General features: G+C 35.9%; 1 protein-coding gene, 1 long non-coding RNA gene and 1 other non-coding gene across 3 annotated transcripts; 1 reads left to right on the top strand and 2 right to left on the bottom strand.

Moving 5' to 3' along the window:
• Positions 1 to 628: 628 nt before the first annotated feature.
• Trnas-gga lies at positions 629 to 704 on the bottom strand. The gene has a single exon. It is a non-coding gene; the product is annotated as a tRNA-Ser (tRNA).
• A 3075-nt stretch (positions 705 to 3779) lies between these two features.
• Positions 3780 to 7066, top strand: LOC123701489. The gene is made up of 2 exons (XR_006752744.1): positions 3780 to 6525; positions 6973 to 7066. It is a non-coding gene; the product is annotated as an uncharacterized LOC123701489 (long non-coding RNA).
• An 8757-nt stretch (positions 7067 to 15823) lies between these two features.
• LOC123701488 lies at positions 15824 to 19890 on the bottom strand. The gene is made up of 2 exons (XM_045648983.1): positions 19481 to 19890; positions 15824 to 17273 (listed from the first exon to the last, which is right to left on the bottom strand). Exons 1-2 carry the CDS (start codon positions 19653 to 19655, stop codon positions 16495 to 16497), a joined length of 954 nt encoding a protein of 317 aa, XP_045504939.1. The 5' UTR covers positions 19656 to 19890; the 3' UTR covers positions 15824 to 16494.
• Between the last annotated feature and the right edge of the window lie 4154 nt (positions 19891 to 24044).

The following is a 24044-nucleotide window of genomic DNA, read 5'->3' as shown; positions in this document are numbered from 1 at the left end:
AGATATCGCTATGGTCAATGGAATTATTGAACGGATAACTGATGAATTGAACCAAGTTCTCAATTTATCTGAAATCACCAAAGCGAATTCCGAAATCTGCTACCACAGCCCTAATTTCTGTCGTATATTTCTTAGAAATGAAATTGTAGGTAGGATGTTTTTCCATGTGATCCTTGATGTTAACAAATTGTTCAAATTTTTTCTTCTCTATGTCAACTATCATAGACGCTGTTTGACATTGGAACGCTGCAATAGAACTCATCATTTCTGTTAATGTTTTATTCTTGCCTTGTAGACTCAGATAATGTACTCAGTTTTCCAGTAAAATCTGCTAAAAATGCTTAATCACATTGCCAGTCTAAATCACACAATTGTTGATAATCATCACCCCTTTCATCAAGAAATTTTATTATTTCGTCCAATAGGTCTCGAAATCTTTGCAAAAACTTGCCTCGACTCAACCACCAGTGTGCATTGTCAATTCTGGTTGCTTCTCATCTAATTGCTGTTTAGAGAGCTGCCTTGCCTGCCTGCCTAAAACAAAATCGTTCTCGAATTTATATTTTTTGGTTTTTATGGCATTCAAATGCTTTATAAATATAAATTTATAAAGAATAGAAAAAATTCGATCACGAGGCGGGACTCGAACCCGCATCCTTCGCGCCATTCCGGGGCGGATGCCTTACCAACTCAGCCACTCGTGACCCGCCTGAGTAATCGAATTTATTCTATCCTTTCAGTTTTATGTGTCTTAAAGGCATCCGCCCCGGAATGGCGCGAAGGATGCGGGTTCGAGTCCCGCCTCGTGATCGAATTTTTTCTATTCTTTATAAATTTATAAAATCGTTCTCATTCAGTTTTTGGACATTTGCATTTCATAGGGAGTTAGTTTTTTTTCTCAAAATCGTATGCACAGTTGACTTCTTAATGCCTGTAGAAGCGGAAATCTTTCTTACTGATTTCCTAGGATTTCTAAGAATTTCTTGGCGCACGTGTATCACTCGTTCTGGTGTTGCTGCCGACGCTGATGGTCCTGGTGGCGGCCTATTGATCATTGTCCCTTCTTCTCGAAATCTTTCTAAAGTTCTTGCACCCACGTTCTGATAAGCTGCGTACTCGGACCATCGGTTAATCGCCGTATATTGTAATTTAAACAAAGCGCAAGATGCGCTCGAATAGGCAATTTGCCGTTCAACAAATATTGTTCCACCGCATACGCGCGGTGCGCTCCCGACCAAAATCTCATGGCGACTGACAAATCCGCAATTCCCGGCTCCCGCGCTTTGAATGGTACCTTTCCCGCCAACTTCACACCGCTGGTATTTCGAAATTCGAAATTTAAATTTGAAAATTTTCCGCTGGACACCCTTTAGGTAAAAGTTAGGTACAAAACATTTTCGACGTTTATAAATATTAGGTACATAAAAAGTACCTTGAAACTACAGTTTTTTGTGATTCTGATTTCCTGGTATCTTTACCGGTCCTGTAACTATCGCTCTTTACTGGTGTCATTATGATCTTTGCCCGTTTTCTAGATATATTTAAAGTATAAGTACTAGGTTCTTCAATATTTTGTTCAGGGCTACAGTGTTAAACCTAAATTTGTGGTAATGTTGATACATCTAAAGCTTCTAGGTCATTTACATTTGTAAGATCAATCAAAACACTTGAATCAATAAAAATAATTTCACTGATCAGGGAACAATCATCAGTCTCAACTCTCAATGGGTTCAAGGCAATTTTGTTTGCTAGTTTCACTTGGAAATAAGCTGGCATTAGTATCCATAATTTGAGCTAGATCTTCCTCTTGAATCAAACTATCTTGATTGAAAGACATTTCACCAGCTTTTAGTCGTTGGTCTGTATCAATATTGAGTTTCTGATTTGCGTTTGAAAGTTAGATGCATGACTGGTGCTCTCAAAAAGTTTGAAGTCTTCTGGAACTAATGAGTTTCGATCTTGTTCAAGCAAAATATGTTTTCGGAGAATGATGGTTACATAGACCGTGTCGGTCACCGCAAAAGCAACTCAGTTGTCTGTAAAATATAGTATTTTGGCTTCCTGTCATAATTTGATGTAACTTCATAGTTTCAGAGCAGGCCGAATGTTGACTGGTATATGATGTTTCATATTGCTAATGTCATAATATGTGTTCTTAGGAGACGGAGCTTTTGCACTTGGCATGAACCTCATGAAGCCTTCAGGAAACCATGACAGAAATAGCCATGAACGCACATTTAATAAGAAATTCTCAAGTGCACGCGTGATTGTAGAAAATACATTTGGAATATTCTCAGCGAAGTTATAATTATTAAAAAAAAGTAATACTTCTTCACAAATATATTGCAACAAATAGCTCGCAGACCAGCTGTTAGTTCTGTACAAATACGAGAAGAGTTCAAAAATATTGTGACGAACTACACTAAAACAGTAGAGATTGTCTAATCTAAAAATGAACGCCCCTCCACTAAACTTAATTGTTTCACTCACACTAAAACGTAAACTTAACTGTCGAAATTCATATTGTCATGATAATCACCAGTTGTTGAATTTGCTTTATATATTAAGCAAGCATTTGGAACAAATCCTTGGCATCCACCGGCATGAACGATTATGACCCGCATTCCTTTCGATAACTTTTTCTGAAGTGGTGATACCCCTTTCACACTTTTCCAGCATTTATTTTGTACGTGTGTGGTGTGAACATAGCTCTCATCAGTATACACGATGTATCGACCTTCATCACGGTATTTTTTCAGTTGGTTTAAATATTTAAAACGCAACATTTGTATATCATGTTTTTCTATAAGTATTTTACGGTTGTCGTCAGTTGTGGACCATTCAAATCCAGATTTTTGCAAAATTGTACGCAATGTTTCTATACAGCCGTCGAAACCAATTTTTTCTGATAAAACTTGTTTGAGTTTTTTTAAAGTAGGCATTTCATTAAATTCTACATGAAATGACATAATTGTTCTTCGTAGCACAGATGTGTCAAAATCGTCCAACGTCGATTTCGGACACACACGTTTTCTTTTTGAGGGTGACTTAAATATTTTATGTGCCATGTCTATGGATGTGCTAGCACCGGCTTGTTTTTCTTCTTTTAAGATATTTGATATAGTATGTTCATTGTAACGAACAGCTTGAGCAGTTCGCCATCTGGCATCAGTTAAATTTTCAACTCCATTTTCTGCTTCATATTTCATTCGGTGATAGACCTTTGAAATAATTTCTTTGCCCTGTAAAATGATACATAGGTAAATTATGATTTACAAACGTATACGTTTTAAGTACTGTATAGTTTAGGTCATCGTGGCATAGTCGTTGCTTATTTATATAATAAAGTGACACAGGAAAAATAAATTTAACACCTGACATGTGATGTCATTTTTACATTACATAATTAATAATCACCTTATTAATTGGTTAAACTTTGTTTTCCTGTGGGTCAAGTCATACCAATAAATGAGAACGTGACAATAAAAACAAATAATACTCACTTGACTACGAAGATGTTTTTTCGTTGACATGCTGACCGTACTTTTGAGGTGTAATCGACGCGTATTCTCTTGTTTGAGTCTAGCTGTATCCAATGAGGCAGACCAATTTGTGTGTATTGCGTCTTTACACGTACTTTGAATGTGAGCGTTTAGTAACAATTATTATTATTAAATAATAATACTTACATTGATTAAATTTGTGTTTATTGTTTTCGTCGTTAAGCCTTGATTAAGGAAAGCATCCAATGCGTCGTACGCAAACCATATGGGTTTCACCCCGCACCTGATTTCAATGAGTCTTTGACTAATTTAGGGTATTTTCTTTTTTCTTTTTACTCTTTACTCTTTTTTCTTTTTTAAATCTGAAACTTCCACCTGCATCATTTCTCCCAGCCTGTTCCACGCGTCGTGGTTTAAACTTTTATCTTTATAATATTGTTTCGGATCCCATAATATGGGTTCTGACTGAAAATATTCAATAACTTCAATAAACAATACGTTCGTCACTCTCTGACGGCGCCTTGGTTACTACTGAGACAAAGCGAGTATGTAGTACTGTTCTTGGTTCACGCCCGAGAAACCCTTTGAAGCGGGCAAAAATACCGACAACTAACGAGAACAGGCGAGAACGAGAAGGCGAGAAACCGTTCACATTCACGCTTCTCGGGTGTTCTCGGCGTGAGTCTGGAAGCGCTATTAGACATACTTTCCTAGATTTATATTAATCATTATGGGCGCTCCACATTCACGCGAGACATTAACGCGAGAATCTCCGGAGATTCTCTGCGAGGACTGTAGTGAGAACTTCTTTGGGTACACACTCTCACGCAACAGAAATAAGAGATGAATTCGCTAAATATTTCAGTAAATAGGTTATGTACTGGTTGTCAATAGACATAAGTTGATTGTACTTACATAAAAGGAAAACTTGCTGTATCGTCGAATAAGGCGTTTTTGAACTTTCCTATATGTAATAATAATTATAAGTAATAAAAGTTGCTGCTTACCGTATTTATTGTTTTCTTACATTTCGTAGTATCCCCAAAAAAAGAGTCTATTATTTCGTATGCGAACCATATCGGCTTGTAAACATAGTCGACACCTGCTCCAGAGTTTTCTGATTTCTTAACTTTATTTTTGTACCCTCTGTAGCTTGCAAATAACGATGTTTTTTTGTTTTTTAAGTCATCAATGGATATTCCCATCAGTTCACTTAGACGACACCACGCATCATAGTTTTATGTCTATTTTTGTAGTCTTTTAAATTTGTATTCCATAGCACAGGTTCCGCTTGGAAATATTCCAAAAATTTCAACTCAAGTTCGTTTGTCCAAGTTACGCTCATATTGACGCCATAAGGTACACAATTACTTCCGTTCAAGTCGGCGGCGCGCGCGCTACTGAGAAACATGCGAGTGTGGAGTCAATACGCGCTCTCGCCTGTTCTCACGTTCTCGCGCTCCTTTGTCTCGCGCCAAAAAACCGACAAAAAGTGGAGAAAAGCTGTAGAACAACGCGAGAACTCGAGAAATCGCTTCCACATTCACGTTTCTCGCATGTTTCTCGCGTTCTCGCGAGATTCTCTTGAGAATGTGGAGCGCGCTTTAGCCTATAGTATAAGCACATGAGTAGAAAGACGGAATAGAGACTAAGCTTCTTAAGAACGTGCAAAATTGTTACCTATTTTGGTAGGGTTGTCACAATAGGTTACGACAAATTAAACAAAACATTTGTTAAATAGCTGTATAATTACACACATTAGTTTTATAATTACACACAATTACATGTACATACTTACAAATGCTAAACTTGTAGTAAAAATGAAAGGTAAAAACACACCGTGTAGAATTCTCTTCTTATTAAAAAAGGACCTAATAAAATAAACGCAAGTAGGTACTTAGGGTAGGGCGGGGCTAGTTTAGCAATTTTTCACTTGAGCGGATATAGCTCCTCAATAATAAGTCTCAATGAGTCGTTATGCGGCTTGATGGATTAGTAATTTATCCCTTAGCAAAAGTGTCCATAGTAATTTTTTTGTAACAAGTCGAATTTAAGAGCTACAGCTGTCAATGTACCCCATAGGTGAGGTAAGTTGAGCACTAAGAATGTCTAACCAAACCATGGGTTCAATGTTGACTAGAGAAGTGAAATATGTGTTCGACAATCAGTTCTTTATTTATAGTCTTTTAGTGACAGAACAACACAACTTCAAGTAATTTTCTTTGAATAATTAACCAAAACTAGAATCAAAAAAACATTAACGTATCTTAAGATTAACTTCAGCATTAGATTGATGCCCGTTTTCACCAACATCCCCTATACTACCACATAAGTATGGGACCCTTTACTTAAAAGGTCCCCTAAACTAGCCCCTATATAAAATTGCGTTTCACCATCATTTCTATCCCCTAACTAGGGGTTACATAACTATGTGACGTTTTTTTCGATGTTAGTGATTGTTTCACTTGTAGACTTATCGATACTTTTAAATAATATCGTTTTTTATAAAATTCTCTGAAGTTTTTACACAAATAGATATTTATGATAAATAATGTTTTCATAGCAATAATAAATATAATTTCATTCATTTTTTTAATTAATTTAATATTTTCTAGCATTTTTACTCTGTATATGCATAACGAAACTTGCATTTAATCTGTGGTAACTTGTATTTGACAGTTGGTTGACATTTATGTTTGTTTTAATCGCCTCTTCCGTGTTATTTTTAAATTTTACAATTTATTTAGTTGCGTTCGACAATCGATTATTATAATAAAATGGCAGAAAAAAGGAAGCGTAGTCAAAATTTTACAGTGGACGAAAAAGATAAGTTGATGAAATTGGTGTGTGTATTTAAAAACATCATTTTAAATGAAAGAACAGATGGTACAACCAACCAAGCTAAGAACCAGGCTTGGATAAACCTCTGTTCTCAATATAATTCAACGAGAAATATGTACAGGTTAGTTAAATAAACACAAAGATTTAGAAATAAAAATAGAAGTTCTTAACCAAATAAAGGGTATGCTATTATTAATTTATTTCATGTAACAGGTTTTCAAAATAATTTGTAATTTGTAGTCTTCTGTATCCATATGTGTTCTGGGATGTGATGTTGGTAATGTTTCCTATTTGCCCATTTGAAATGAGTTCCTCTATATTAGGAACATTATTTTCATTCACCGGCTCACGTTCTTTTCTTAAAATACATATATTGTGTAAAACACAACACGCAATAATAACATTTATTGCATTTTTCAATTCCAGTCTTATACCAACAGCTAACACAGGAAAACGTCGTTTTACGACTCCATATTGTCTTTCTACCACATTCCTGGTTTTTATGTGAGCCTCGTATTTCTGTTGACCTCTTGTCGTAGGATTTAAATAAGGAGTCAACAAATGGTTCTGAAAAGAAAAAAAATATCTGCTGTTTTATAAGTTCATAATATTATAATTTACTTTACAGGTGGAAACTTCAATCTGAAGAATTTATTTGGTGTGCCAAAGAATGACTAAATAGAGAAATTGTATTTTTTTAAATAAATTGATTATCTATGACACATGGATTGTATTTATTTCTATACATATTTTCCTTTTATAAATACTTGTACCTTCAACGGGTATCCACTGTCACCCAGTAAATAGCTGTCAGTAAAGTCTCCTCTTTCAAATTTTCTAAATGTATGACTATTTTGATAAATAGCCGAGTCATGTGTTGAACCTGGCCAACGTGCCACAACATCCCTTATTAATAAATTAGCTGATGCTATTGTCTCAACATTTATGGACATGTATCCTTTCCTGTTCCTGAATAACTCTGCATCATCGCCACCTTAAAAAAACATACAAAACGACATTATTTTGTGTAAAATACTGACTTGTTAAAGTAATAAAGTTTAGTCTTGAAGTTTCACCTGGTGATTGAATTTTCACATGTGTACAATCGATGCAGCCAAGAACATTAGGGAATCTTGAAATATTATAAAATTCCATTTTAACGTTTTCTTGCTCCTCACTTGTATTAGGGAAGTTGACAAACTCTGGTCGTAGAGTTACAATCGCTGCTGATACTCGCTTTATTATCCGACTGCAAGTAGCCACACTGATACCACCCATGTCTGCCACAGCTAACAAGTGACTCCCCGTAGCATAAAACCTCAATGTTATTAATAATTGATTAATTGGAGATATAGAATTATTTCTATATCTATATTTCAAATGAAATAGGTAAGGACAGCATTTGTAACTACACAAGTTTAAAAGAAAATATAATCGTAGCGTAACTAAACAAAAAAAAAAAATACCACGCGCACTATCATAGCATGTGCATAAATACAAACCTATTTATAAAAGCTTGTAATTACTAATTAGTAGTACTCACCTATTATCAGGAAATTCTAAGGCGTGTTCAATCTTTTCCAATAAATACAACACTGATGATTTACTTAACCTATATCTCCGAAAAAAATCAGTTTCATCAAAACTTTCGAAGTAATTTGGTCGTTTTCGGTATATTTTTGGTCTACGATGGTTATTTACGTCGAATATAGTCGAAACCGTGTCTAAATTTTCTAAAAACTCATATAAATCACTATCCATCTTTGTTTCTTAAAGGATCACACACTTATGTGCCGGTTTATGGGCCAAAATGTCGGTCTCCTAAAGTTAGGGGACTTTTTAACGTTTAGTTGACCCCTAATGGCTGGTGAAACAGAAACCATCTTTTAACGGTCCCCTAAGCATGTTTAGGGGATCCCATAAACTTAGGGGATGTTGGTGAAAACGGGCATCAGTCTCTCTGTTTAAAATCAGACTTAAATGTTTATATTATTACCCATATAGCTTATATCTTAAAAAAATATTAATTAGACCTTTGAAACTTAATGGTCATTGTCACTGTTGCAATTGACAAAAATGAAAGTAAGTTTATATAGTCTTAGTGACAGAAAAACAAAACTTAAAATAATTTTCTTTGGATCATTAACTGAAAATAGAATAAACAAAACATCAACGTATCTTAAGACTAACTTTAGGATTAGATTCAGTCTTTCTGTTTAAAATCAGACTTAAATATCTTAAAAACATATATTAACAAGATCTTAGCAACTTAATCGTCATTGTCACTGTTGCAATTGACACAAACGAAAGTAAGACCAGCACCTGGAACACATTTTGTATGTGCCCATTCCCTGCAAGCTTGACACTGGATCCAATTTTCTCCTGGTAAACTTTCAGCATAGCCTTCGCAACAAATCAGACAGGAATAATCATTATCATCACTTTCTTCACTTGACTGGAGTATTTTTTTACAGACACCTTACCCATGTTCTTCTTTGGCTTCTTAATTTTTTTAATGGTTTTCTTTTGCTGTTCTTGTAAAGCGTTCTTTTCGAGAGTGTCTGTTAGTATTGCAGCTTTCCTCTTTCTTCTGTTAGTTTTAGCTGCTTTTCTAGGGCCAGCCTTTGGGTATGGTCGTACAATTTCCGGGGAAAATACTTGGATTAGGTCGATCGTCTCGTTTTCTTTGTTGCTTGGACCAGGTTCGGGTTCAGCTTGGCTGGTGGAGGCAGAAGGAGTGGGATTAGGTTCAGTGCTGGGCATCACAGCTTGCTCTGAATGATCTTTTTCCGGCTCGATAGTTTCTGGTTCAGGACGACCGGTTACAAATGATGGTGAAAACTCATCCTCACCAAAAATGTTTGAATTATACGGGAAGATGCCTGTCTTTCGGAAACCGTTAACAATATTGATACTTGTCTGAGCAAACGGCAACGAATCAGCGACTATTTTTGGTATATCATAAATAGTAAGGGTTTTCCCTGGATTGTTTCGTAGCCATGCGTCTTGAGCAGCAGCGCAATACTTTTTGAACGGTCCAAAGACTGACACATCCAACGGTTGTAATTTATGGCTACAATGCGGTGGAAAGGACAGCATTACAACTCCGTTCTCTTTGGCCAAAGTTAGTGTCTTTACGTTCAAGATAGGAGAGAGTAGTGATTATCCAACACTAACAAAACAGGGCGTTCCATGGACGGTTTCACATGCTTTATAAAATGTTGCATAAACTGATAGAATTCTTCGTCTGTAACCCATCCACTGGCATTGCCTGCTCCTATACATTCAGGGGGACCACCGTTAAGAAAGTGTGTCTTAAACTGTTTTCTCGGAAATACAAACATAGGAGGTACAGCATTTCCAAGAGCAGATACAGCAGTTACTACTGTAACGTTAGTCCCTCGTTCCCCAGAAGTCATTGCGCCGACGTTGCGCTTACCTTTGGCAGCTACAATTTTATTTGGCTTCAGCAAAGTGGATACTCCTGTCTCATCTATATTCCAAATGTCTGCCGCAGTAAATCCATATGTGTCCATTACTTCCGTTAATTTCTCAAAAAAAACTTTAACATTCTGCTCATTAAATGATGTTGCCCTACCAATGCTGGTGGGTTCTGGTTTACGTATGGATAGCTCCAGATTTCGTTTTAAAAGCATCGTAAGCCATTCTTTTCCGGCCATCTTATTCGCAGTCCAGCTAGGTGGAATTGTAATGCCAAATTTAATAGCACATTCGTAGGCAAGGCGACGGACTTCTTTTGGAGAATATCCATAGAAGATTTATGCCATTTGTAGCAAGTATTTTTTCAGAGAGTCTTCCTGTGTAGGAGAAAATACTTGCCTCGGTGTTGCATAGCCCATGGATCAATCACACCTTCATTTAATTTCTTCAAAAATCTCGTCAAAGTCATCCGTTTGATACCAAATTCTTTAGCGGCGGCATTAACACTTTTTTCTTCATCATTGACAGCCTTTGCAGCATTTTTTAAATCTTCAGTAGTGTAAGAACATCTTGTAGTCTTCCTCTTGTAAGTCCGCATCCTAACAAAAAATAAAACATTAATTACTTCAGTTGTTTGAGTCGTGGGGTAAGTTGAGCAACTATAGCTCAACTAACCCCAACCCGGAATTTTAGAACAAAAGTGAGGTTATAAAAAAATCGTAAGAGTTATACCCAGAACCTCTCTACATATCAAAAGTACAATAATTATCTGGAAGATTAACACTTACCTGATTGAAAACAGACAACAATTGATTAATATAGACGAAAACTTGCAATAAACGACGTTTTTACTTTTTGGGCACAAAATAAACAAAACGCACGGGCGCTTCACTCGTTCGTCTAGCCGCCTCTAGTGATCGCGTGGTGATTACCCCTCCCGCGACTCCTTCTTTCCGCCATACGATGCCTATACGTATGGTGAATAGTTTGCGAGATATTTCGATTGCTTGCCCCTATGCTCCACTAGCCCCGCCCTACCCTACTTGAAAAAGTAATAATCAAAATATTTACTCACCTATTGTACTCCCTGGGATAGTTCAAGTATGATATATTTTTAGTTTTTCTAGTATGAATAATACACAGTACAACAAACAACAACAACATTTTTAACAATAAAATATTACGTTTTATATTAAAATATTCAAACTTGCAAGTTACAACTAATTAAACAAACAACGTACGTCGTATCAACCCTGAGAGCGTTTTCACATTATCCGATCCGATATCGGATATCGGACGCCGATAGCCGATATCCGGTATCGGAGGTAAGTAAAATGTATGATATAGGTACCTGTCTTTCACATTGTCTGGTCCGATACAGACGCACGTAAAATCAAAGACGCACATAAATATTCGAGTTAGTAGCCAAGACGGTTTTCATAGTTTTTTTCGTAGAAGCCAACTCTTTTTTTTTTCGAACAAAAAAATCTATAGGTTTGTCTACGTACTGCGGATGTTTTGTTTCCAAATATCTTCGCAGCAGTGAAGGCTTCATCGAGCTATTTGCGAGAACCTCTGAACGTATTACACACTGTGGCTCTGGGAACTGAGATTCTTCTTTGCACGTAAATCCAATTTTCAGATAATCGATAATTCTTTGTTAGAATCCTTAATTGGATCTGTACTAGGCGCCAGGATGGTACGGCGACGCAATAACGGCTCGTCTGGCCCTTTGTTTGCATAAGGCGCCAGACAGACGCGACAACCTAATGAGGTGTAATTAAAGTTAGACTGCGCAGTTAAATTATTGCGTGCTATAATTTTTAAAAACAGACTGTTTTTATCTAGTATCTTAGTTACTTATAAATCCGCAATTTAATAAGTTATTAGGATTGAAGCTATGCAAAAGATAGGATTGCAAACAGAATCACTAGTAAACAAAAACCTCTATGATAGCTTTGTAATATGTGTCCTCAATGTATAGGAGAGTTGTTCCAACCTGTCAGGAGACTTGATCCCCCCTGATCAAGTCAGGGACGGACGGAGGACGGACACACGGAGGACACTTGGAACACGAGATGCTAATCATAAGTCCAACATAGGAGACTGTATCCAGAAAATCGATACAGATCTGTACCGAGATCTTATGAAAAGAAGTTTAAATAAAATACTGACGTGAGTTTCAATTTGTTCTAATCATTAACTAATAATGGCAAGAGTTAGAGGTCAATCAATCTTATAAACTAAATTTATAGCAACAACACCATAAATTACTTTTTCTCCTGCTTTTATAATTATTTAGTAATCATTCTGGAATTCAGTCAAATCTTAATACATATTAGTAACTAGCTTTCCGCCCGCGGCTTCGCCCGCGCAGTCAAATACCAACCCGCATAGTTCACGTGGGATTTCCGTGATAAAACCTATCCTATGTCCCGGGGTAAAAACTAAAAAGTAGCCTATGTCCTTTCTCGAGTATCAAAATATCTCTATACCGAATTTCATGCAAATTGGTTCAGTAGTTAAGGCGTGATTGAGTAACAGACAGACAGAGTTACTTACGCATTTATAATATTAGTATGGATTATGTCTACTCAGTTTCAACTTGCTACCATAAACTTTAAAGATTTAATAAATCTTATTTAAAAAAAAAAGTACATGTTACAAAAATAAAGCGTCTTCTAAAATTCTGTACAAAAAAGAAGATCAATCGATAAATCATACAAACAAAATGAAATTGACTAAGTAACTATGACCAAAGCACCAACTAATGAAAAAGATATAACAAAATTGGCGTTTTTATCGTAATGGGGTTTAAGTTTTTAACTTTTTACGTCACAACTTATATAACTTCGTAACTTATTATAGGGTTATAAAGGTATTTTTCAGTATTTCTTCATCATCGGTGATTATATTTTGAAAAGCTAGTTGATATTCGTTCGATTTTTCCAATATTTTAAAAGGTCTGACTTTGCCTTTTCTAAAAAATGCTGGTGTTTAATCACACCCGGTGATCGCGTGGAAGCATGGCAAGATACTTGTTCCCACAACACAGGGAATCATAGAGAAGAAACAATTCAATTTCTATGCATCTTATATTTTCGAAAAAAGAAGTTATTGTTTAAAAAACACAATCATCAAATTGTAATACTTACCTACTTTTTTATTTGTACATATTTAATACTTAACAATCGAATTTGCGTCTGGCTAATTAATTTTAGATTACTTATATTATGTTTGAAGAACATAATATGAAAATTACAGACATTCTAAAATGATTTGAATTTTTTATAAAAACGAAATAAAAAATTGCGTATGGCACCTATTTAACATCGAAAAAAACGTCTTGCAATAAAAAAAATATGTCTGATGGATCTATCTAAAGGCAAAAGATTAAAAATTACGCGTTAAAAAAGACTTTAAATTAAGGATATTTTCCTGTGCAGATAAGATGCGCACTAATAAACGCAACCACTACCGCCAGCCAGACAGCCCGGACTCTAACCGAAATAGCAAGAGGAACAGTATATCAAAATAACTAACTATACTAAAATTCTTTTTTTTTTTCAAACGTTGCTAGCTCCCGTACTATACAGCTTTGGGTGTAAGTCCATTTATGAATATCTTTAATGACAAATAGGAAAAAAAAAAAAGAGTGCAGACAATCTTGTAGTCAAACTAGTGTTTACTAATTAAAATTAACGCTTAAAAAAATCTTGAATCTTCGTCTGCCGAAGCAAGCCTACCCGCTCACGAGAGGCTAGATCACGTACTTTTTTGAGAACAGATATTTGATACTGGTCGCTCTCGGCCTGTGTTTCAAACCAGCGCAAGGCAATATCTAAGCAAGTAAACGCTTCAGAAGCACTATGTTTTCATCGAGGTGGGGGCATTGACCCGCGCGTACTATGTTCGGATAAGCGGTCGTTCGGTTGAGCGACGTTCGGATAATCGACGCTCCACTGTAATTAGATAAATCTAATTCTTCGTCTTTGGAAAAATATTGCGCCTGTTTATAATCAGGCTCATATTTGAGAGAAGAACTGCCTGTAGATATAGCCTCTCTTTTTTTGCAACATAACGTTTCAGAGTCATTACAGACAGTTTGTACGACATAGCCATACCCCGTAGCGACTTATTATTATGTATGACCTCATGGACTGCTGATGAATTGTAATGTATCTTTGTTAATATGCTCCCGCTTTTTACTGCCTTCCTTAGTTTTGTATACACGCGGCATTTTAAATCTGCAAATAATATACAAACACGTCAAATACTTGTACCTTTGCGTAGATAATATCTTATAAGAATAACTTTTCACTTATCGATTTTTCTTAAGGGACAAGTAGGTGATCAACCTTCTGTGCCCTACCAGACCGAGACATTTTTTTTTTCTTCGTCTCCACCGGGAATCGAACCCAGGACCCCTCAGTGCTACGCTCACGCGTCAACCACTGTACCAAGGAGGCGGCCAGATAATATCTTATACTGAGTGTTTATTTACGGAATTAAAAGTAGATATAACTACACCCGTGCTAATGTATTAAAACTATATAATAACATTAAAAATAATGGTTTAAACAGCGATAAAGTTTCGTTAACATGTCAACAACGTAAAGAGATACTCGGATACTCCAATAAATACCCTAAAAATTACTTGTAGGTAAAACAACAAGATAAGTGCTGGTGGGTCCTATTTTGTTTTGAGTATGAGTATGAGTTATGTCAGTGACATGCCATTTGGATTTTTGTCGTTTAATTTTCAATTCGATACTAATAATTAAGACTAAGCCTAAAGGCCTCAGTCCGTCAGCCACGGAAGAGATGGGCGTCTGCGCTGCAAGGCACACTTTCATATTTTTTTATTTAGATACACAACCTGTAATTTTATTGCACAATTTCAGCACTTCTGTCTCTTGAACTTCGTGAAGTTCTTTAATAAATTGAAATGAGACATCTCCATCCTTTCTTGTTAATGTATACTCTGAAAAGGCATTTCTTGCTAGTTTTAACATATGCGCAGCATCTAATAGGCAATGCACATTAATTGACCCATTTGGGTGGAGAAGGTAAGGTTTAAAATCGTTTTGAGATAAACAGCAGCCTAAAGTTTCTAGCGCATTACATTTAGCACCATCAATATGTGAATTGTGATAGAACGCATTGTAATGCCAATCACTTGTAAGAGTATCAGTATAGAGTGCGTTATTTGACCAAGCTATGTGCCTAGTACGACTGTAACAAAAACAAGCGAACTTAACCATCGCGTTTATCGAATAAACTCCAAATGCGGTAACCATCGAGAACGAGCGAGTGCCGGTGAGGCGGTGACTTTCGGCCCTGGCATTTGCTTGCTTACGTTTATTTAAGCACCAATTACATTACACAATTTATGAGGCACTATTTAGGGCATGACAGATTGGGCGTTCTGATTACACTGCCCTAAATTGCTACCATAACTCAGTTGGCAGCCATATGCGTTAGAGATGGTTCCTCTTTCAAAATTTCAAAAGCTTGGAATATCTCTTGCTGTAACGGCTATTCCCATTAAAAAAAAAGAAGTGTTGGGTTAAAGACTATTTGTTCCACACAAATCAGTACCTTGTTCTTTTAGGACCCTATTTGCAATCTTAATTCTACTTGCTCTTAGGGCGCTTTTAGTGTCACGCGGATTTGCTCACGCACGCGGGATTGGACCGCATGCGTAAAATTTCACGCTGCGGATCATACGCAGCATGAGTTTCAGTTTTCTACGGGCTGCGTAACGGTATAGACGTGTTCAAAAATGATCAATGTCAGAAGAATATGTGTCGCTTACATACTTTACAAACGACGAAACAAGAAGACAAGAGTACATGTTGATCCCTATCTTGAAAATAGGCTTCTTGCTGGGGCGTTTGTTACACGCTTTGGAAAACTACAAAATAATGAACGTAAATTTAAAAATTACTTTCGATTGTCCATTCGTTCTTTTGATGAACTGTTGTGTAAAATTGAGAATAAGCTACAAAAAAGCAGTTTACGAAGGATTACAATACAACCGATTGAGAGGCTCGCTATTACATTAAGGTAAGTTTTAAATTTTAAATATTTAATTTCCTGCTATGATTTAGTGGAAAGGGATTTGAACAGGTAGGATAAACGTTTTTTGACTTCAAATTACTGTCATGTGTAAATTTACATGTGCAAAAAAAAAATTTTATCATGTACTCTGAAATTTCATTGTTCATAATTTCATTCAATTTCATGTTGAAATTTCATTAAATAAGATTATTTCACTCATAAAATGTCGCCATTAAAGTGGAATCATTCCTACCTTTCATCACACGCTACTTATTATAATATAGATAAAAGTTATAGGTTTGCACATGACAGTAATTTAAAGTCAAAAAAAGTCCTTAATTGGTTTGGGATTGGTACGTTCAACCTACATACACAATCCTTTTTTTTATCTGATAAAGTACACATGGCCACAGATCAAGTTACCCAAAACCAGCATAAATGGAACTCGCGCCTTGCGTATTATCATACTTAGGTAACCCGTCGGAGTCCCGCTTATACTGGATTTGAGTAACTTGATCTGTGCCGTGTGTACAACCGCACTCATATGACTAAACAAACAATTAGAGAGAAACTGGAGAAAAAAAGTTAATCGTACTCATTTTAATAAAAAGAGTTTTATTCATAAATTAAAAAATCAAATTTTACATCATTCATTTCTTTGTAAATTTGTATCCTGAGCGTTGACATTACTTTCGCCTGTAGATGATGTTGTTGCTGGGGTATAAATTACGTCATAAGACGTGATATTAAACAGGCCGCTTTCAGTCGAAATAAGAGTTTCATTGTCATTCACTGCAGCAGAACTAATAGCATTGTCGTTAAGACTCGAAGTATCCTGGATTATACTATTGGTTTGGTAATCTTGATTTATCGGTGACAAACTGTCAAGCTCAGTAAAAGCACTAGAACTTGTTGTAGGTATGGGACTGTAGTATGCAGGTTGTGTTTGACTTTCCATTTCCATAACTATATTTAACACTTTTGTTCTGAACATTAGTTTTTGATATCTAGTGAATCTTTTTAATGAAGGCTGCAGAGACTGAAAGAAAGCCAAATCCTCACTTTCTAGCTCCAGTTGATTAGACTTTAAGCATTCTAATAACTGTGCCTCAAATTCAGATGGTGCTTGCTTTTTAGATTTTACTTGTTTTTGTTTTGATGTTGGGTGAGAACTTTCTTGACGTGAAGTATCTGGTTGCGTGGACTCATTAGGTGTTTCTAAATTACTTTGTTCAGACATTTCTTCACAGAGTGACTCTTCTCCAGCAGTTTCCGTTGTACTGTCTAAGAAAGTCAAAATGTCATAGTAAGAATATTTCTTCTTCTTCTTCTTACTCCCAGAGCCGGATGGCTGATTTTTTTCAGATATCTTGTCTTTCTGGTAAGTGTCCCTTGCCGTTCGCCAGCGTTGTTGTATTTTCTTGTCTGAAATGACAAAATATAATAAGTAAGTGGCAAAAGTACACACAGTTTCAGATCAAGTTACCCAAAACCAGTACCAATAAACAGAACTTGCTAGGGCCTCGCCGGGCGCCGAGTCGTCTACGATAATAAACAACGCATGAGTCCTGTTTATACTGGTTTTGGGAAGCTTGATCTGTGGCCGTGTGTACAAATCTGATATTAGTTGGAAATTTAACTGCATTCGATTAAAGGCCCTCCTTAATTCACACATGTTGTCAACTTTACACTGTCTCATGAAGCATTAGATAAATCAAGCAATATATATATACCTATACAGAGTGGAAAAATAAGGCCGCAGTTGAAGGAAAAGTACCCTTAGGCGCAACGCAAACGGCGGGCCGGCGCAGGCCGGTCAATTTCGCCGCGAACGATAGCGCAAAGTGAATCTTATACTAGACGCAGACGGCGCGGCCGGGGCGGCGCGGCGCAGACATCGACGAAATAATTCATTTTTTACAAAAATAATTAGAACTTCATTTAAGGATTTTTGGAAAAACACCGGATTGAATCGGGCAATTTGTTTATTTGTTACAGTAAAATTTGCCATCATCAAAATTAAGGTGAAAACTTCCGGAAGTCACTAGCGCTGTAAGTTTTTAATTTGTTTTAACAAAAATTTGCTTTATTTGCATCTGTCAACCTTCATGAAGGAGGACATCTTGTAATGTAAATATTGCCTGAAATAAACGATATTTCATTATATTATATTATATATATTTATTAGATTCCTTTCATTTGCCGGAAATTTTACCATAGGGGTTAATTTATACAGAGAAGATTTCTTATAAAATATTTACAGCATAGTTATGTGTCTCAAATCTGCTAAAAGTGGCCACTTTTAGCAGATATGAGATACATAACTATACTTCGAACTTTTCATATGAAATCATAACTGCATAAATACCCCCCTATGATAAAATTTTCGGCAAATCATAGAAATCTAACGTAGCTATAGTACTGTAGTTAAAACGAATTAAAAACTTCTAGCGCTAGCTACTTCCGTGCCCTTTCACCTTAAGGGTATTTATTTTTCTTCTGAAGTAAAATTCGAGCGGTGCATGCTGTCTTATGTCTGATGTCAGCATTATTAATATATTATGTTATCATATTATTAATATATTGTTTTTGTTTTCAGATATTTGGCAACTGGTAATACATTCACTGATCTACACTATTCCTATGTGATTGGAATTGCAACAATTAGCGAAATAGTAAGACAAGTTTGTTACATAATATGGATTGAACTAAAGTCTGAATGTATTCCACAGCTTAATGGGATCAAATGGAAAGAAATCGCAGAGGGATTTCTCACATATACAAATTTTCCTAATTGCTTGGGTGCAATTGATGGAAAACATATAAGAGTGATTCGGCCGCCGCACAGTGGATCACTATATTTTAATTATAAGAAATATTATTCTGTAGTGCTCCTCGCAATGTGTGATGCTGATTATAATTTTACATATATTAATGTCGGTACCAGTGGAAGCAACGCCGATTCAACCATCTTTAGAAGGAGTCAATTGTATACGAAACTGGAAAGTAACACGTTGGGTATCCCTGACCCGCAAGAGTTGCCTATTATTTGCCCCGAAGTAGCTTATCCATCTAGTGTAAGAGCAAAGTTGCCGTTCGTGATAGTGGGAGACGAGGCATTTGGTTTATCATCACATGTGATGCGGCCTTATGCTCGTGATAATTTACCTTACAAAAAGAAAATATTTAATTACCGTCTGTCCAGAGCTAGAAGGTACATAGAATGCACTTTTGGAATTATGTCAAATAAATTTAGAATATTTCACAGATCCATGAATGTCAAGTTAGATCTAGCACAATTAATAGTCAAGACGGCATGTGTACTTCACAATTTCATAAGGAAACGGGATGGCTACAAGGTCAGCCATACATTTGTCACAAATGGTTTTACGGGACCACTACCCAGGCAGCAGACTGAAAGTAGTAATACGTCGGCAAGTAATATCAGAGATATATTTGCAGATTACTTTATCAATGAAGGAAAAGTCTCCTGGCAACACCTATATATAATTAATTAACTAAACTCAAAAGGTTTTAGAAGGTTTTTGATGTTATTTGTGAATTAAATAATTATGCTTATATTAATAAAGTAATGATGCTTGTATAAATAAAATAATGAACCAAACACATACCCGCCTCTTTTCTTTCCTCTTCGCTCAAATTTTCGTAGTTAGGTGCCAATTCCTTCAAAATATCTCTCCATGCAGCCTCCCTCGCGTCCCTGTTTTTGTATAATTCATTGCGTTTATCCCACAAAACGGGCCGCAGATGAACTTCAATGATTACTCGTTCTGTATCGATTTTCATTTCGGTAGTACAATACGGCGCGTGCGCCCCGCTCGACTCTAAAATGGGCACTGAAGTTGTAGGCAGCGCTTACGCATGCGGATACCCCGCACCGGGGTGACGCCCCGCACAGCGCCCCGCGTCCCGCGTGCGTTTATCACGCTTTACAATAGATACCTATATGAAATTGTTCTTTGCGGATGCTACGCATGCGGTCCAATCCCGCGTGCGTGAGCAAATCCGCGTGACACTAAAAGCGCCCTTAGGGCATGACAGATTGGGCGTTCTGATTACACTGCCCTAAATTGCTACCATAACTCAGTTGGCAGCCATATGCGCTAGAGATGGTTCCTCTTTAAAAGCTTGGAATATCTCTTGCTGTAACGGCTATTCCCATTAAAAAAAAGAAGTGTTGGGTTAAAGACTATTTGTTCCACACAAATCAGTACCTTGTTCTTTTAGGACCCTATTTGCAATCTTAATTCTACTTGCTCTTAAGGTGGCAGCTTCTTTACAATTTTTGCCATTAAACCAAAAAACAGATCATTTTCATCTAATCCACTTTGAGTAGAATTCCTATTATTAATTTGCTTAAGTAAATTTAGACGCTCTTGACTGTGCGCATTATGATTCTGTTTCCTAACGCTCTTAGCTTTATTTTTTTTATTTTCTATTTACTGAGTGTGTGATTGTGTTTCTTCGTTATTGTGAGTATTTTGCATAGTTCTGTCTTCTGGGGTTTGTATTTCTTCGCTAATATCATCAGTGCTTTCTATAATCACACTATTATCTGGTGGGTTTTCATCTACCACATTAGTAATAATTCTTCTTTGGGACGAAGGAAGGTTGTACTAGAATCGGAAATAGGAAATAGGAGAACAGATCTTTGCTGCTTGAAAGAACCAGTACTGAATTTGAGATTGACTCGAACTGTTAGATAGCATAAGCGTTGAAGCTTCTTTTTGTACTCTAGACTTACTATCCAATATCCATAGCTTCCTCAAGCGTTGATAATCATCAAATAATGGTGGTAAAACTTGCTCAGGCGAGTACATGCATGGTTCAGCTAAAGCAGTAGAGATAGATGCAGTCAGGACAGGCAGTTGCGAATCATTATTATTATTTATGAATTCTTAGATCTCCTCTACCGTTTCAACATTTTCAGGGTACTCACCAAACTCTAAATCTTCCAAAGCTTCCACGATATTTTCTTCTTCATCACTTTCTTCGAAGATTTCCGTTGGTTTGAGTTGAAACTCCTCCATTCTATATTTAAACATTTCACTCATATCTGCTACAGTTTGTGCAATGGATTCCATTTGGAGGTTATGTTTAAACTTCTGTGTTGGATTTACAATAAGTCTTGGTGAAAAGTGAAAGGTAACTTTTAAAGCATATTACTTATGCAAACAACAGTAGGAGACAAATTTTTAATAAAACAGATCAAGAGTAAGAAAAAAGACATATGCACTTTACACTACCCACAAACGAAAAAAAGTAAAGTAATTTATTAATTGAAATGAAATGAAATGAAATGAAAATTTATTTGTATGAATTGTGGTTACAAAGTTATAATAAATTTTTCGTCCGCACAATTCGCCAACAATTGGCATACAAATATTTTAATTTTATAATTTAATTATTTAAACAATATATTATTTACATTAGTTCATTTACATTTATTTACTACATACACATTATAAATTATAATATAGCAATATGACAATTTTATTATTACATTTTATTACATTATAATTGATTTCTTACGTCAATTTTTGTCAAGTTAGGTACATTTATCGTTTCGGTAATTATAATCTAAAAAATTCGTTTAAGGAATAGAAACAGTGATTAATAAGCCACGCTTTTAATTTTTTGTGCATTAAATTTTTTGGTAGTTCCCTTATATGTTTTGGTATATGGTTAAAAATCTTTACACACATTACACTAGCATTCTTTTGGTAGAGTGCTGAACGGCAGTTAGGCATCATTAGACGTGTTGGATCTCTTAGTCCCAGTCTAGAGTGGTCTTTCATGTTTTTAAAAAGTTCACCATGTTTTTTGACAAATATACAAATTTCCAAAATGTATAATCCCGTGAGTGTTAAAAGATGGTGCTTTTTGAATAATGGTCGACAAGATTCTAAGGGACCAATATTGCACATAGCCCTTACACACCTCTTCTGTGCCAAGAATACATTTGTCACGTCTGTCGAGTTGCCCCAGAATATAATTCCATACCGTATCACAGATGTAACGTATCCGTAATATGCGGTAAGCGCAACATTAAAGGACACTGTTTTTCGTAGTCTTCTTAATGCATAGACGAACTTATTTATTTTTCCAGTAATCATGTCACAATGTGCTTTCCAGTTGCAATTTTGATCTACATTTAACCCTAGGAACTTTATGTAATGTGTTTGTTCGATGGTATGGAATTTGTCCGTTACATTAAGTGGTGTATGTCGAGCTTTATAATTTGAAAATTGAATAAATTTTGTTTTAGTCATATTAGCAGATAGATTATTATCATTAAACCATGTCAATACTAATTCTAAATTATTATTAATTGTCATGTTATAATTTATCTCTTTGTGATCGTCAGAATAAATTATTGAAATGTCATCTGCAAACAATATACACTTTTGGTCCATAATGTCAGGTAGGTCATTTATGTAAATTAAAAATAATAAAGGCCCCAATATGCTGCCCTGTGGCACACCGAAACTATTAGGTAAATAGGGGGACTTGTATGTAGTGAACTCTAGCTTGGTATTTATTTTATTTATTTCAACACTCTGTTGTCTCTGAAACAAATAATCATGAATCCATTCAAGAGCAGGACCTCTAATGCCATATTTTTCACATTTATATAAAAGTAGTTTGTGGTCCACAAAGTCAAAAGCTTTTGACATGTCGAAGAAGATTGATGCAACTGGAATTTTATTATTAATGCATCTCGTTACTTCCTCAATTAAATAGAACGTAGCCAATGCAGTAGATTTATTTGCCTGAAACCCTGTTTGTTCTTTTTTAATTATACTATATTTGTTTATAAATTTTATGAGTCTGGCACTCATAGCTTTTTCTAGAATTTTTGAAAAAATGGATATAAGTGTAATCGGGCGGTAATTTTTTATATCAGTTTTGCTACCTTTTTTGTAGAAATTCTCTGATATATGTGAATAACATTATCTATCTTAGACTTTCTATAAGTAAAGTTTACAGCACAGAATACATAATAGTAGCTAAACGCTACAGAACGGACACTCTCCGCCTCCCGCCAAAATTAAACACTTACCTCACCCCGCACGATCAGCCATGTTATGGTACCCATTTCCCGCAAGGACGATACCAACGACGTCTTAGACGAAACGCAACGAAGATTGACAACATTAATCAAATTGACTTAAAGTAATTTTATTATTTTGGACTTGTGATTGTCGTTTTTCGTAGAAAATGGTTAAATATTGTGCTGTTTACGGATGTATTTCATCAGAAAAACGCGAATTTTTTTTACGCTAGTCACAAATGTGCCAACCATAAAGCGTTAACACACACATTTGCAGTCTCTACAGTGTGACTGTCAAAACGATAATTTTGTATGGAGTGTCCGGGGTGTGGTTTACAGATTGTTGTATACTCTCTAAATTTAATACAATTGGTTTTATTTCTAACTTATGACTAATATTCCACTTTCCTTCTAAAACTCGAGCAGGCTTCAATTCAACTATGATTACATTTTCTGAAGGTTCTAACTGCTTGAACTTGTATCTGAAACTGAAGTAGATTCTGTAACAATTAGTTCCTCTACATGACCATTACTTATTTCATATTACCATTACTTATTTTATATTACAATCTTACCATTACTTATTTTATATTTATTATGGGGTTCAACACTCCAAGATTTTTAGGTTCGTTTTATAGCCGGGTTTACACGCACGCTCTTTACCGCGTTATTAGGAGTGCGCGGGATTGAACGCGGGAAAGTGCGCGCGCGCATTCGCGAGGTTTTTGTCTTGTCACGTTTTTTTATGCACTTATTTTTTCGCGCGCGATTATTCGTGTGTTTTTGAGGGAAGAGGAAAGATTGTGCGTGTAAACGATAATCGCGCGCGATTGAACTAAGGAAAGCGTGGCGCGTTGGAGTGTGTGAAAATTACGGAGGATTGAAGTCGAGCCGTAGTGAAGTCGTACCTCGCTTGCGAAATAAACGATCGTAGAAGAAAATTTAATCAAGCTGTTATGTTCGCCGGTCTTTGTATGATAAATAATACAAGAAAAAGAAGATCGGTATGGGTAAAAAAATACAGAGAACGATTTAGTCATTTGCCGCTGATACGAGAGTTACGAGACAATTATCCTGATGATTTTAAAAATTATTTACGAATGGACAACGAAGTGTTTAAT

The sequence above is a fragment of the Colias croceus genome, chromosome 21 (assembly GCF_905220415.1).
Source record: "Colias croceus chromosome 21, ilColCroc2.1".
Classification (NCBI taxonomy): Eukaryota; Metazoa; Arthropoda; class Insecta; order Lepidoptera; family Pieridae; genus Colias; species Colias croceus.
This window is presented reverse-complemented; position numbering and strand designations above follow the sequence as displayed.

Coding starts and splice junctions, on each gene's coding strand:
- LOC123701488 (XM_045648983.1), bottom strand. CDS start 19,655: ATGAAAATCGATACAGAACGAGTAATCATTGAAGTTCATCTGCGGCCC. Junction 17,274..19,480: donor AGAGGAAAGAAAAGAGGCGG/GTATGTGTTTGG, acceptor TTGTCATTTCAG/ACAAGAAAATACAACAACGC.